This window comes from Molossus molossus, unplaced genomic scaffold (genome assembly GCF_014108415.1).
Source record: "Molossus molossus isolate mMolMol1 unplaced genomic scaffold, mMolMol1.p scaffold_m16_p_11, whole genome shotgun sequence".
Classification (NCBI taxonomy): Eukaryota; Metazoa; Chordata; class Mammalia; order Chiroptera; family Molossidae; genus Molossus; species Molossus molossus.
In genome coordinates, this window is record NW_023425346.1 from 11,831,370 (window position 1) to 11,846,506 (window position 15,137).

A 15,137-nucleotide genomic window follows, 5' to 3' on the forward strand; every position below is an offset into this window, starting at 1 on the left:
TGCACTGTGGGATGAGTGCACTGGTGGTACAGAAACACACGGCGTGGGGGCCTAACCTAGCTTTGGAAGATTAGAAAAGTCTTCCCAGGGCCTCCGTCTTTAAGGACAGAATAGGTGTCTTTAGGGGCAGAGAAGTTCAATTCTATCTGGGAATTAAATTGCTCAGATTTAGTAGTTTACTGGTTTATTTGGAAAATCCATTGGGCTCCTGGGCCCTAGATAAGGGCTGTCTGACTGAGGGTATATCTTCTGCCCTTAGAGTCTACACAGATTAAAGCCTGGAAACATACTCAAGGTGCAAAGACATGTCTAGGAGCAGAAACTTGGTGAAATCCTCAATTAATTAAGGCTCCCTGGTTGAGAACAAGAAAACTCTTCTGCTAGTTTCAGCAGAAGGATTGATTGATTACTGGGATCCATAGGAAGGCATAAAACATGGAATCTAGGCTGAGCCAGGTCATTTCCCAAGCATCACATTGAAACTAGGCCTCCAAGGATGCTGATGTACTCCACGAATAGGAAATCATCTAGCAGCCTGAGGATTAGGAAGCTGGTGCTGTAGCTGTTGGCAAAAAGATCACAACACTTCTGCCAAAATTAGGAAGTCACTGTGACAATTGCTGGCCCCAAAAACTAGTTAGTTAGTTCTGTGATTCACTCCACACAGTGAATTTTTTATGACTTTCCTCTCTTCTCACTTAACTGTTGCACATTCAGAACTCCAGCAAATCCATCTGATTGGTAGAGCCTAACTAGCATTCAGAACAGTAGGTGCAAGGGAGTATGGAACATAGAGTTTTTTGTTTTCCAGCCTCTCCACTTTAGGAAGATGCAATAGATATTGACTAAGCCAATTCACAGAATCTGCCATAAGGTCCTTTACAGAATGTGATAGATACTCCACCTTTAACCTTGATCTGCTGCACTTTAGGCCTATAGATCTATATCTAATGGACATGTTGTGCCCAGCAGTGACTTTGTGGTTTCTCCAATTACGTGACAACCTATTGCATGGTCAGTTGATACTTTTTGCTTCTTTATTTCTGTGTTTTCTTTCACTTGGTTTAGTTTATTTATTCAGTGTACACTGGAAATAGCAAATGTAAAAGTAGCATCAATGCCCTCCAGGAGAAGGATACAGACATGCAAATAGGTAGTTGAATATTGTTGCTATCTGGGAAGTAGGAGAACATGTACAAACTCAGGGATGGATCAACCAGGGCAGAGTGCATGAGGATGCTTTGGAGAAGAGGCAGCTTTGAGATGAGCTGCGAGGAGTGAGTAGAAAAGTTGAAGGAGAGAAGAAGACAGCACCGTGTGTGCAAAGCTCTCTGTTCAGGCATTGGATGCACAGGAGCAGGTAAGGTGAGCTGCAGGACATGAGAGGAAATGGTTCTTAGGCAGGGCCATAGAAGGGAAGCCCTGATGAGAGTTCCCAGGAGGTCCTGTTTTGTCCTGAGGAAAGAGGCCTGCCGTTGATTGGTGCAGATCAGGCCAATGGGAAGTTGGATAACAATGGGGAGGAAGAGTGGTGGTAGAGTGAGGCTGGAGACAAAGACCAGGTAAGAGGCCAGCACACTGATCCATTAAGTGTGGCCTGGCGTGAGTGAGGCCAGAGCAGGAGCCCTTAATTTGTTTTTCTTAAATTGTTGCATGTCATTTTTATTTCCTCATAAACTATTTACAGGTAAGTGAGGTTGGGTATTTTTCATCATGCTTCTTGTTTTAGGTTGGTTTTGCATTGTTATACTTGCTTTAAAAAAATAGATATTAATTGGAGCCAGAAAATAAACTAATTTAAGTTAAAGTGCTTTTGTGAATTTCTTTGCATTTCAAGTTGAGTGACGTGAACGCAACATGATTGGCAAAATACTTCAGTTATGCTTGCGAATAAAAAATGACTGGAAATTGTGAAAGTCGCCACTGGGGAGCATGTTTAGCTTGAGCAAATACATTCACATTTGTTTATACAGATATTTTCAAGACTTTTAGCTTAAAATGTAAATGTAAAATACAGTTTCTTCTTCAAAGAGTAATGATTACACTTAAGAGAATGTTGCACTCTTCACTATTTTAGACTTCCCATTTATGCATTTATATGGCAAATAGGGTGGCTGGCCCTTTATTCAAAAACAGTGGAATAAATTTGTGGTTTAGGCACTTAAAATATTTTCTTGAGACACCAAAGAGTCTACATTTGCTTTTTATATAAAAATCCAACTAAAATGCATTTGACAGACTTTATGTGATTTTTGAATAGTAATTGAACTCCCCTTTTTTGTGGCCTGCAGGAGATATGGATTTAGCCGCCAGAGCAAAACAGAGAAGGTAAGAAAAGCATAGATAACGGGAGAGAATGTTTGAGAGTTGGAAGTGACCCTCCTTTTTGCCTCTGTTGGACACTGACAGGCTACCCAGCATGGTGAGAAGTCAGGGCTGCTGCCAGCCAGGCTCCGGTCCTTGGGCAACCCAGGGCTGCAAGGTTGTGCCTCCCGAAGCCAGGGAGCTGAAGCAGTGTCCTCTTCTGGGGCTGGAAGTGAAGGGTGGTTGAAAGTCATGGCCCTAGTGTCAATCCTGTGGGCTATACAGCTCTGAGAGGGTGAAGGTGCAGTCCACTACAGGTACCTGAGCACCCTCGTTGAGGGGGACCCTAGACAAGTGTGAACAGGACACTGGCAGTGAGATAGAAGACAGCCATAAATTATTGGCCTGCCCTGTGTTAGATACTCAGTGTAGGGGAAGCAGGTGAATCCAGATGGGCTTTTCTAACTTCACAAATTGGTCTCAAAGATTTGTCTTCATTTATGTATTTATTAAATGTTCCTTAATGTCAGCTCACAGTGACAGACCTCACTGTGTTCCAGGCCCTTTGTTCAGAGCTCCACGTGTGTTTTTTCGCTTACATCTCTGCACAGCTCTATGAGGAAAATACGTATTCTTGTTTTTCAGTCAGAAAGCTGAGGCCCCAAGAGGCTCAGTGATTTGTCCAAGATCACACAGTTCCTTACGTTCCATAGTAAGAATCCGAATCCGTGTCTGTGTGATATCAAAGCCTGTGCTCTTAACCACTGCCTTTTAAATGGTGAAGTGCTAGCTAAAGCAGTCAGTGGCCCCTTATAGAGTCCTGCTGCTTGAGTCTATTAATAACCTTTCTTCTCATTCCTCACCCGATCCCCAGATTTTCTTGAATGAAACAGCACTCCTGCCACCCTTCCCTCTGTCCAGGTTCCGCATCCTTCAGTTTTCCTTTCCGGAGGCCCTCCCTGACCCCAGCCTCCATCTGATTTCTGTGGTAATTGTTGTCTCAGTCATTGGAGGGCCCTGACAGTGACGAGGAGCGTGTGTTCTACAGCCGAACCTGCTGGTTTCAAACCCTAGCTTCATCCCTTCTCTGTGTGACTTTGGATAATATGCTTAATTATTGTGCCTTAATTCACAGCATCTATAAATTGGGGGTAGTAATTGTACTGTCCTCCAGCATTGTTGTGAAGAGTAAAATATAAAGAACATAGAATGATCTAATACATAGTAAACATCTAAATTGTTATTATTTCATTATAAATCAGTCGTGCACTGATTATATATTTTTTTGTTTTCTTGTTATTTATTTTTTCCATATCTGTGTTTTCACTCAACTAAACAGTCTTTTCCTCCAAAACAAGGTATTTTCTGGATTTAAGTATGTCATGTTGCATCTGCTATATAAGAATTTGATGGATACATTTAATTTGATATGTAATTTAAGTCTGAAAAGAATGTTTATACAAATGACTATATTCTGAAATAAGACGGTTTGATTATGATTGGAAAAATCATGAAATGCCCATGAAAGAATATTCACTTTGGGCTTGTCTTGTCATTCTTATGTCAGGTGGCACATTTGATTTGGAAGTGTTACCCAGGGTCAGTTGTAGACTTGTTATAGAAAAGCATTCTAGAATTGGGGTTATCTGAGAAGGGTATTTGAGACCAGTCCTCCCTTTCAACCCTAGAAGACCCTGATATCCAGAGAAGGTAAGCCTGAGTTCACCCAGCTGGTGGATGGCAGAGATGGAATTAAAACCAAGAACTCAAGATTTCCAGCCCTTGTTTGAGGAACGGTAGTTAATCCAGGTATCTTGAGTGTGGTGTGGTACATTTAGAGCCTGAGACTGGGTACAGAACCTGGAGCTCAATCACCAGGTGAAGCAGTTTAGAATTTAAGCTTTAGGCCAATAGTTTTTAAACTTTGTTAATGTCAAGTTTTACAAAGCAGTATTTTAGCAAAGCACTCTGACATGTTCTTTCCTATAATTTTTACTTAATCTGCTTAGATGCTTTACATACCTAAATTATTTTCATGCCCCACTAATAGGTCTCAGCTGGCAGTTTGGAAAAAAAACTCCTTTAGGCAGTGATCTGCTCTTGAAGGCATTAAAGAAGGGGAAAGACCCCATCAAAATGTAAGGACAAGTCTATGTGTATGACCTGATAGGGATTTAATCTGCAAGCAGTACAGTGATGGAGGCAGGCGTTGCTAGGGCCTGGAGCTCGACCAGTTTGCTCTGCAGTTGGAATGGAAGCCCAGGTCTCTGGATTTTCCGTTCTTTCTTAGAGACTGGTTCAGCTCTCCAGATCTGTGTGTTTTCTTTCACAGACTCATACCTCTTTGCAATGTTGTCTTTTTTCTACTGAGTCTGTAACTCTGATGCTCAGCTGTTTTTGCATCTTCCTTTCCAGGCTGAGGACAAGAAAATGGCACTTCCCACAGGGCTCTCGGCTGCAGAAAAAGCTGATGCTCATGAGGAAGATGAGCTTCAAGCTGCTGAAGAGGTGTGTGGCCCATGTAGGTCCCCTGAGATTTCTGTTTAAATCATTTGGGGAGAAAGTCCACTTTTATGCTCAGCTTTCCAGAATGGCCAGGTGCTTCTCACAGCCTTTCCAGTTTCCTTTTATCACCTCTCAGGAAGCCACCATAAAATGATATCAAGTCTTATGTGGTCAGATCAGCTCACTGCTACTTCTCCCCATTCCTCTCAGCAGCGTATTCAGTCATTGATGACCAAGATGACTGCCATGGCAAATGAGGAGGTGAGGTGTGAGTGGTCGTGAGGGAGGGTGTGGTGTGGATATGGGGGACTTGGAACCAACCTGCTTGGCTCTGTGGGGCCTCTTCCCAGTGGGACCACCTTCTTCAGACCCTGTCTTTGCAGTACTTAGTGTTTCCTAGGGATCTCTCTTTGGGAAAGCTTTTTAGAGTGTAGCTGGCCATGCGAGGCTCTAGGAGGAAGACTTGAGGGACCCTTGTGAAGGCAGGATGTCTCTGCGGGGACAGTACCATATGGGCCTCAGCAGAAGAGCCATGGTTCAGCCCTGCCTCTCCATAACCACGAGTTACACCCCATGCCAAAGGAACCATTGTCTTCTGTTTCATTCCTATACCATGTAGGTAGAAAATAGAGTACAAGATTTAGAGTTTGTCTTCTCAGAACTCAAGGCCTCTCCAGAAGGTTTAACCAAGGGCTTTGAAAGGATCATTTGGGGGAGGGAGGGGCAGGAAAGGCCTGTGGTAGAGATATTTTAGAGTTCTGAGATTCTTCTTCTTTTTCTCCCATTTGTACTTCTTTTCTCCCTGGGTCTTAAGTCCACCAAGTTCCCTGCAGGCTCTGTGTAGTGACCTTGGGAAGAGAGACCTTGGGATTGAGTATAAAGGGTGAAGAATGATTTTCCAGAGGTACCCAGAGTTAGCAGAATGTGTCAGGAAGCAGAGAGGTGGCTTCACATTCGTCCCGAGGCTTGTTTTCTCCCTTCCTTGATGAATACATAAACAAAAGCCAAATTATTTTCTCCCCTGGGAATATTATCTAATTTGCTGCACTGCACAGAGCATTAGGTTTTCCATTTCTGTGAAAGACAAGGTATGGCCTTGAGAACACACCCTCCCTGTGATTGCAGAGCCGTCTCACCGCAAGCTCCGTGGGCCAGATCGTGGGACTCTGCTCCGCTGAGATCAAGCAGATTGTGTCTGAGTATGCAGAGAAGGTATGTGGGGGCTCAGCTGCAGTTCCCGCCTCCGGGGAACGCCCCAAGGATTTGTTCCTTTTCTCTACACCCTCCCCCAGCAGTGATGGAGGCAGGTTGTAATTCATTAGCCACATTTGTCAAAAACATACACATCACACAAAGCCATCAGCATTTGCCCATTGCTAAATTAATTTTCTTTGCAGTGCCTATTTTTCTATAAATATAAAGAGAATACCTGTCTCTCAGAGCAATTGTTGTGTCTGATAAATCGATGCCTGAGGTAAAGCACAGGCATTTTTCCTTCTCTACCAGGCTTCTTATGACTTGGGTTCAGTTTGGTGATTGGACTGAGGAATGAAGCTTTGCCACTTAGGAGATAAACCCCATAACTCAGCCAAGCCCAAGGCAAAATTTTTTGTTCCACTTTATTAAAAGGGTACAGAATGAACAGAAGCCTGAAAGCCATATTTCAGTGTTAGATTTTCTTAATGCTGAGAATAGGCAGCAGGGCCTTGAATATCTCACAGAGACGGTGATTAATCATTTTGCACATAACTGATTCTGGTCTGGCTGAGATATAGTATCAGTAAAATCAGATTTACAGGGCATTGTTTCACATTCTTTCTTCCTCGCCGTACTCATTCTGTCCCCCTAAAACGTTCTATTGAAGCATCCTGCTTTGCTTTCCCTGTCTCAGAAGCCTTGACAAAAAATTAACTGCTCTGACCCCTGTGTGATATTCTTCTGAAGTGGTTACACAGATGATGTCATTGGGAAGGGATGTCACCTGTAATCTGGGAGTTGTAATCTTCTGTAAACATAGTAGATGCTCATCTCCCACCAAATAAACTCAGATGACTTGAAGATGTACTTGTGTACTTTTAGGTTAACCTAAATCCTTTTCTGGACAAACCTCAGATGGCATTTTGACCACTGTCACCTCTCCTGTGTTGTTAATTGAAATAGAGGACACTTAGGATTCTAGTAAAATTAGATTAGAAAACTCATGTTAAGAAGCATTGACTTGGGGACAGGGGGGCAGTGGAGCAAGAAGACCCTCACCCCCACCCCAGACAGTTGAAACTGGCTTATTCACTGTCTTGCTCAGAAGGCCAGAAATGAATGAAAATATAAATAGTTGTGGACAGGTCTCTTTCCAAAGACATATAATTAACTTCTCAGAGAGAATCTGAAGTCAAGAGTCCATTGCTTGATTATCTGTGTTGTTTACATTGAGTAGATCATATAGCATTAATGATAATGATTTTTAAAATTAAATTGCCTTCGATGCTAATCCCATATCACACTTATTTTACATTTGCATGCTATCTTCCAGTGGTTCTCCCTGATACCATTGTTGTAGTAGTTGCAATCTCATTTAAGTCTAAAAGACATGGAACATTGTTGTTAAAAATACAGTGTTTATAGTCGTGTTTTGGTTCATATCTGTCTCCTCTATTCCCAGCTATGTGATAATGGCTAATTTATTTAATCTCTCCTTGCCCTGATATCTTCACCTGCAAAATGGGAATATTAACTTTCCTGTCAGGTGTTGTGAAGATTATATGAAGTGTGACCAAAATGCCTAAATAGTGCCTGGCACATTATATCTATTCAGCTAATGGTAACCTTTATTTGCATTTTTATAGTCTATATTATTTGTCACATCAAATCCTAAACATTTTCTGTTTTAGCCTTCACAGTTATTTGAATATTAGATAATTCATGCATTGACACAACACAATTCATCAAACATTTCCCTACTGTTAGACTTTTAAGTTGTTTCTGTTGCCATTGTAGATAATAGTGTTGTAAGCAGATAGCTTTTGCTAAAAGGTTTCCTAGGAGTTGGTGATCGGGTTAGGACTCCTGTGCTGCCTTACAAGTAAGTTATAACAGTATAAAATACTATCTGTAATGAAGGGCCAAAGACCACTAGGAACACCCCTGTAGCTGAACAAGTTTATTGCTGGTTATAGCAAGGGAGACCACACACCGAGGGGAACCATACAGCATCTCAATAAGGAGGCATTAGAAAAGACTTATTATGGGATTTAGGCTTGTTTTCGGTGATTTGGGGAAAAGTTCAAGAAAAGTTCAAGGGATTTACTCTATTGGATGCTTTAAGGAGGGGCAATTCAATGAATGGGCATCTAATTAAATCTAATATATAATACAGGGACTGAATCAAGATGAAAGCTGTGTACTTATATTAGCCAATATAAGGGGGGGCTTGGTCATTTGGGATTTTTGACCATGTTCAGACATGGTTACAAAATGGTCATGTTTTGCCTCTGTCTTCGTGACCTTGTCTGATGTTGATGTTCTTTGTAATTGTATATGTTTAACACCAAGTACAGGCCAGCTCCAGCAACATTAAGGCCTTGCTGAGGTTAGCTCTCAGATATCAGGGACTACTTTTCTATTTCTCTGTTTTTTGTCTATTTAGTTACCTATTGCTACATAACAATATTGTCACAAATGTAGAGGCTTAAAACTACACACGTTTATTTTTACATAGTTTGTGTGAGTCAAGAGTTGGGTACAGCTTAGCAGGGTTCCTTGTTTTAGACTCTCACCAGGTTGCAGTGGAGGTGCTGCCTAGGGCTGCAGGCTCACCTGGAGAAGGATTCACTTCTGAGCTTGTGTGGTTGTTGGCAGCATCAGCTCTTGCTGGCTGTCAGCTGGACGCTGCCTTCAGTTCCTTGCCACGTGGGCCTCCCCAACATTGTCACTTGTTTCATCAAAGCCAGGAAGGGAGAGCGCTTCCTCACAAAACATATTACAGTTTCATGTAACATAGTTACGTACATGTAGTCACATACATCCCATCACCTTTGCTGTATCCTGTTGGTTAGAAGCAAGTCCCAGGTCCCACCCACATTCAGGGGGAGGTATTACACAAAGGCCTGAACACTAGGAGATAGAGATTATGGGGCCAGTTTAGGATTATTTACCACATGTGTTAGTTTTTCTCTTTATCTTATTGCTATAAATTGGGTTGAAACAGGCACTGGTAGTTTATCTAAAATCCATGCCCCCCACCCTGGCTGGTTTGGCTCAGCGGTTAGTGTTGGCCCTCAGTCCAAAGAGTCATGGGTTCAATTCCAGTCAACAGCATATACCTCAGTTGTGGTTCGTCCCCAGCCCTGGTTGGGGTCATGCAGGAGGCAACCAGTCAATGTGTTTCTCTCACATGGATGTTTCTCTCCACCCCTCCCCCACCCCACCTCTTTCACTCCCACCCTATTTGAAGATAAATGGAAAAATATCCTTGGGTGAGGATTGAAAATAAATAAAATAAAATCCATGCCCCTCCCTTCAGGTTCTCAGTAATGAAATCCTTGGAAGTGGAGATGGAATTGAAGAATGCCGAGGACGCCCTGGCCAGTTTGGCTCAGCGGTTAGAGCGTTGGCTTGTGGTCCGGAGAGACCTGGGTTCGGTCCCCACTGAGGGCACGTACCTCAGTTGCAGTTTGTCCCCGGCCCTGAATGGGTTGTGCGGGTGGCAGCCACTCGATGTGTCACTTTCACGTCGATGTTTCTCTCTCTCTCTCCCTCACACTCTATCTGAACAAAAAGTGGAAAAATGTCCTCGGGTGAGGATTAAAAAAACAAAACAAAAAACAAGAATGCCCAGGAGGGAAGCTATCAGTGGTACTTGAAAGATATCCAAATTAGGCTAAGATCAAGATAGATTTTCTGCTTAGTGAAGAAAAGGGACAAGGTAGTTTGAGCAGGATAAAAGTACGAAAATTATTTTGTGATCAAGGAATGAATTGAACAGCCCGCCTGGTACAAGTGTTTAGAAAGTCAACAGGCATTGGGATATAAAAATGAAGTTTAAAAAATGTGTATGTGCAGGCTTCTCTTTCATTTGTGAAGTTCAAAGGTTCTTATAGTAGTGTAACATCATAAGTAATCCACATGTTTCAAAGCAAGTCTCTGAGATGTGTAACTAATTTAATGTGGTTCCTGTAAAGCATCAGGGAAGAGGAATGTGAAGAAGCTTCCAGATACATAATTCATCAGTGTCAGTAGGCTGCCTGCCAAGGAGCACTGTCTCCCTTTGTTTCCACAGGGTAACACCCTTCCCAGGAGTGCTGGATGAGGCTCCACTGCCTTTTGGTGTTGGTGTCCAATATGCCACTGCATGTTAGCATTCACTTTTACAGCAAAGGAGAGTCTATTGCTGTGATTTGAAGAAAACTAAAGAGCCTGACTGTCTAAAAATACACTTTACTCTACTCTCCCTCACTGACTTGAACCAGAAGAAAGGGAAGGAAGATAGGCCAGGGAAGGTGCAGGGTCCTTAGAAGGGCAGGAAGAGACTCTGTAATTCTACAAACTAACCAACCGTATGCCATTTTTACCACTTTAACCAAATCAGTCCTTGATCAACATTTCCTGAGACAGAATCTTAGAACATTTTGTTGAGCAGGGGTGGGGAACCTTCTTTTCTGCTAAGGGCCATTTGGATATTTATAACATCATTCGCAAGCCATACAAAATTATCAGCTTAAAAATTAGCCTGCTATATTTGGTCAGGTGTGTGATGTTAGCTGGTATTGATTTCAAGGGCCTTATACAGCCCAGGGGCCGGACATTCCTTACCCCAGAGCTAGAGGCATAGGTCTGTCTTGGAGAATCACAGGAATTTACCCTGAGTGTGCCTTCTCTGTGCCAGGTACTTTGTATACTGTATCTCATTTAATTCTCAGAACAGTGTACTGCCTCCTTGTTTATAATCCTCTGCCTTTCTCCATCTTGACACCGACTCATATGCAACTGAAACTGTTTATGTGTATTTGGACCACATTTCTCTTTAAACTTGAGCCTCACCAAGGGACTGTTAGTCTTGGTACATAAGCATGTGATATTATATCCATTTTTCAGATGGAGATACAAAAGGTCAGAGGTGTTAAGTAATTTGTTGAGCACCATGTAGCTAATAGTCTCAGATTGGCACACAGGATTGTCTGATATGAAACTCTCTCCTTGGGAGGCGGAGCATCCTTAGGGGGAAGCAGGGAAGGAAGGCCTCCTTTGCCATCCTTCATGTCTGCCATCCAGGCTTCACAGTGACAGGGCCTCTTTAGACTCTCCCACCATCCCCGTGCATACCTTGGGCTAAGTGGAGAGAATAGGCCAGGTCATGTTGGGAGCTAACTACAGATATAAGTAAAAGTGAAAATGGTGCAACCCAGGCACTCAAACATAGTCATACCTACAGTGTTGCAAGCTGTGGAAGGTTCTGTTTGGGGTGTGAGTGGCTTTTATTTCTGGAAAATACATTAAAATATTCTCATGCAGCTCTCAAGTGTCACATTCTAGCCAAAAGACTGTCAACATCTTGATCATATTTCCATAGTGAGATGAATTTTGTCATCAAGGGACTTATGTAAGAAATTATTTTTTTCTTACAGGTTTTGGGAATTTTCTTGTCCAGCAGAGAAATTCTGGCACCATTGCTTCTCACTTTTTGATTCTGAGGATCATTCTCTGACAGTTAATTAGAAGCCTATACTTTTTCTTGAAATGGTATCTTTCAGGTACACCTGGAGCATCTCAGGTAGTTAGAGCTGGTTGTAGCCACAGAGAGGTAATGGCCAGGGTGTGGTCAGGGATGTGCATATAAAAACAGAAAGGAAATAAAGTCTCTGGATAATGCATTCAACCACATTTGATCAGTGTATATTTTGTCCCCCTCTACCATGATACTTTTTATACTTTATGATGCAGCCAGCAGAAAAAACAGCCCCTTAAATTCTGTCACTCACTGACCTAACAGTACTTTACAGTACTTTTTGGTTGCAAGTAATAGAAACTCTTCCATTAGTGGTGGTATAAGCAAAAGGGAGCCTTTATCAGCTGTCATTACTGGGAGGAGCATGGATGCTCTAAACAGCCTTGTCATATCTCTTTGCCTTGCTGCACTTACCTCTCTCTGTCTGTTAGCGCCTTGGAGGCCTCACCACTGACTGTTTCAGTCTTATAGCATCCTCCCCACATTTGTGTGTGAAATCCTAAGGAAGGACTCTCCTCTGTTTGACATGGCTCAGGTCACATGTTTCTCCCTGGGGACATTGTTGGGGGAGGGTGGCCAGCCCCCTGATTGGCAGCTCCTCTGAAATGAAGAGTGCAAGATGGTGATTCCCCAAGGAAGGGATTGCTGTGGTGCAGCCACAGGATTCTGGGTACTCATGACGGCTAGCACCTCCATAAGCCTTTGTTTATACTAGGTCCTCAGGAGATTTTTTTAAAACTAAATTGGATGAAATTGACCCAAGAGAATCTATTGTTTTATACAGTTTACCTTTCCATAGTTTCAGTTACCCAAAACAGTATTATAAGAGTATTGTTATAACTGTTTTATTATTAGTTCTTGTTTATCTCTTGCTGTACATAGTTTGTAAATTAAAAATATCATGTATGTATAGGAAAAACATGGACTGTATAGGATGATTTGGTACTGTCCGTGATTTCAGGCGTCCATTGGAGGTCTGGGAACCACCGTATGTCATCTGCCTTCTTGAGATAGCTGCCTTATTGCTGTTTTTTTTTTCTCCTCCACCCTGGTTTAGTTTTTTCATTTAGTATTTTTTAAGACATTTCAACCTTTTTTTTTTTTTTTTATCCTCACCCGAGGACATTTTTCCAATTTTTGTACAGATAGAGTGGGAGGGAGAGAGAAGGAGAGAGAGAAAGAGAAACATCGATGTGAAAGGGACACATCGAGTGGCTGCCACCCGCAGGACCAACCAGGGCCGGGGACAAACTGCAACCGAAGTACGTGCCCTTAGCGGGAACCGAACCCGGGTCTCTCTGGACCGCAGGCCAACGCTCTAACCGCTGAGCCAAACCGGCCAGGGCGACATTTCAACCTTTTATAAAGATAATTGATGTAACTTGGGGGTATTTTAAGTGTTCGGCTTGGTTTCTTTATTTATAATCCTCACTTGAGGATTTTTTTTTTTTTAGGGAGAGGGAGAGGAACATTCATAGGTCGCCTCCATATGCAACCCAACTGGGGATGAAACCCACAACCTAGCTATGTGCTCTGGCTAGGAAACGAACCCGCAGCCTTTTGATGTATGGGATGTCGCTCCAACCAACTGAACCATCAGCTGGGGCTCTAGCTTGATTTCTTTTCTGCCAAAGAACTGACAGAATTGACCCCCTAGATGGGGTGATTTCTTCTTTCAGCAAACATCTGTTTATTATGTGCTGTGTCCCAGGTAGTGTCAGCTGTAGGGGAAAGGAGAGTTATGAGAGAGACATGCATGCTGTCCTGAGGAGCTCCCGGTTAGGAGTCAGTCAACCTGTAAAAAGATAAGTTGCAGAATAATATCATTTGTGTGATCGCAAGTGGATGCCACTCGCTACTTGGTGTGTGTTGCCAAGTGTGTGCCCAAATAAAAGTGGTTGGTATAGTGGATATTGAACTTTTTTTTCTATTAATAATTAGGTAGAAGAGATGAATTTTTAAAATTGTACCCACTTGAGGTGAAATGGGAAAGAATAGTTTAAGAGGGCTAGGGACTGAGTAAAGATAACCACACCCCAGGGACCTTACCTGGATCAGAAAGTCATGAGAAGCTTAGCAACCAGCAAGCCCTGGCTACTTAATTAGAGAATGGGCCTGAGCTGGAACCAGGGTGGTTTCTAATCCTTTCATCTGGCTACCACCCCCCTCACCCACTCATCCCCCCCCCAAACAAAAACAGTTTGACCATTTTCTAGCAGGACTGGCATATGGAATGGGGGAAAGTGTGGGGAAAAGGAGGGGTTGACATCTTGGGAACCTCCTCCTGTGGCCACAGATGGAAAAACCCAGCTTGGGATCAGGAGGATGAGACCAAGGTGGATTTTTTTTCCCCATCCTTCTAAACTGTTTCTTCACAGAAGATCATAAGTGTTAGACAAGTCATATCCTAAATCTGTATACTTCTTGAGGACCAGGATTTCATCTTTCATCTCTGTATCTCTCTTGCTTAACATATAAGCAGTACTCAGTAGAGGCTAATGGATGCCTGGAAGACTGTGGAGACTCACCCAATAGCCATAAAAGGTGACTTTCTTTCTTAAGATAGGCTCCTCTGTGATGTTGTGTGGATCAGCTCTTTGTTGTCTCCTTCACAGCACGGCTAACAATGCACCATTTCATTTGTCTCTACCTGTCTCCCAGGACTAGATTGTTTGCTGTCAATGAGGGCTGGGATCATTGTATGTCATAAACATTGTTGAAGGAAGGAAGAAAGGGAGAAGAAGGAAAAAGAAGAGCTTTCAAAACTCTCTGTGACACAATTTAGGCTTGGGGAGAAGGTGGAGGATACAGCCCTTTTATTTATGAATGAGTCAGATTTTCCTTCTAGACTCTGAAGGTCCAGGGGGTAAGGTCTGTGTCTCTTTCTACATCCACACTGCCTACCAATGTGCCCCACACATAATAGGGTCTGAGTAAAGGTTAATTGAACTACACCAAGGAAGATAGGGAGAGAGATTTAAAACTGTAATCAGAATTTAGATATTAAGGAACCCAGTAAATCTGGAGAGAATCATGCTAAATATGTTTGCATTTCCAAACTGCTTCAAGATTTCCTAAATTCTGAGTGACTAATGAGATACATAGTAAATAACAGTAAGGAGAATGATATTTCTAATGAATTGTCAACCTGGTGGAATAGTCTCAAGCTTCACAGCATAGTCTGTACCTTTCAGGGTCTTATCAATTCAGAAAAAAATATAGGACTTAGTTTTGTCAGATTTGAACATCATATAAAGCTAGGGAAGAAAAGGTGACTAGTACACTGGAGAATATAATCAATATTTAAAAATATCTTAGATTGAAATTATGAGCCCAGACCAATAAATTCATTTTTTAAAGAAGATAAATGTGAACTATTTTATTAGTTTCAGAAAAATCGGTCATAAAAATTTAGGATTTGGTGAGGATGCCATCTAACCTGACAGTAGCTCCTGGAGATAAAAGTGAGAGATTTGGGTTTTTTTTTTCCACACTTTCCAAATGTTAAGTGCATTCTGGGAGAAATGCTCTATTTCTTGGGACCCAGAGCTGTGCCTGAGTTTCACCAATGTTACGTGAATGGGGCTTTGAAATTTATGGGATTGCG

The 15,137-nt window shown here is 42.3% G+C and overlaps 1 protein-coding gene across 7 annotated transcripts in view; it reads left to right on the forward strand.

Annotated features, from left to right (window-relative positions):
• CCDC93 (coiled-coil domain containing 93) overlaps nt 1–15,137 on the forward strand; it is a 95,154-nt gene that overhangs the window by 34,081 nt on the left and 45,936 nt on the right. For 6 of the 7 annotated variants that reach the window (XR_004958638.1, XR_004958639.1, XR_004958640.1 and 3 more), the window contains exons 8-11: nt 2,292–2,328; nt 4,720–4,812; nt 5,020–5,070; nt 5,935–6,021. Coding sequence is in view for 4 of the 7 variants with exons in the window: in XM_036253711.1 (XP_036109604.1) it covers nt 2,292–2,328; nt 4,720–4,812; nt 5,020–5,070; nt 5,935–6,021 (268 nt within the window). In the remaining 3 variants the exon portion in view is untranslated. The remainder of the gene's footprint in view (nt 1–2,291; nt 2,329–4,719; nt 4,813–5,019; nt 5,071–5,934; nt 6,022–15,137) is intronic. The other variant, XM_036253713.1, reaches the window with a different exon arrangement.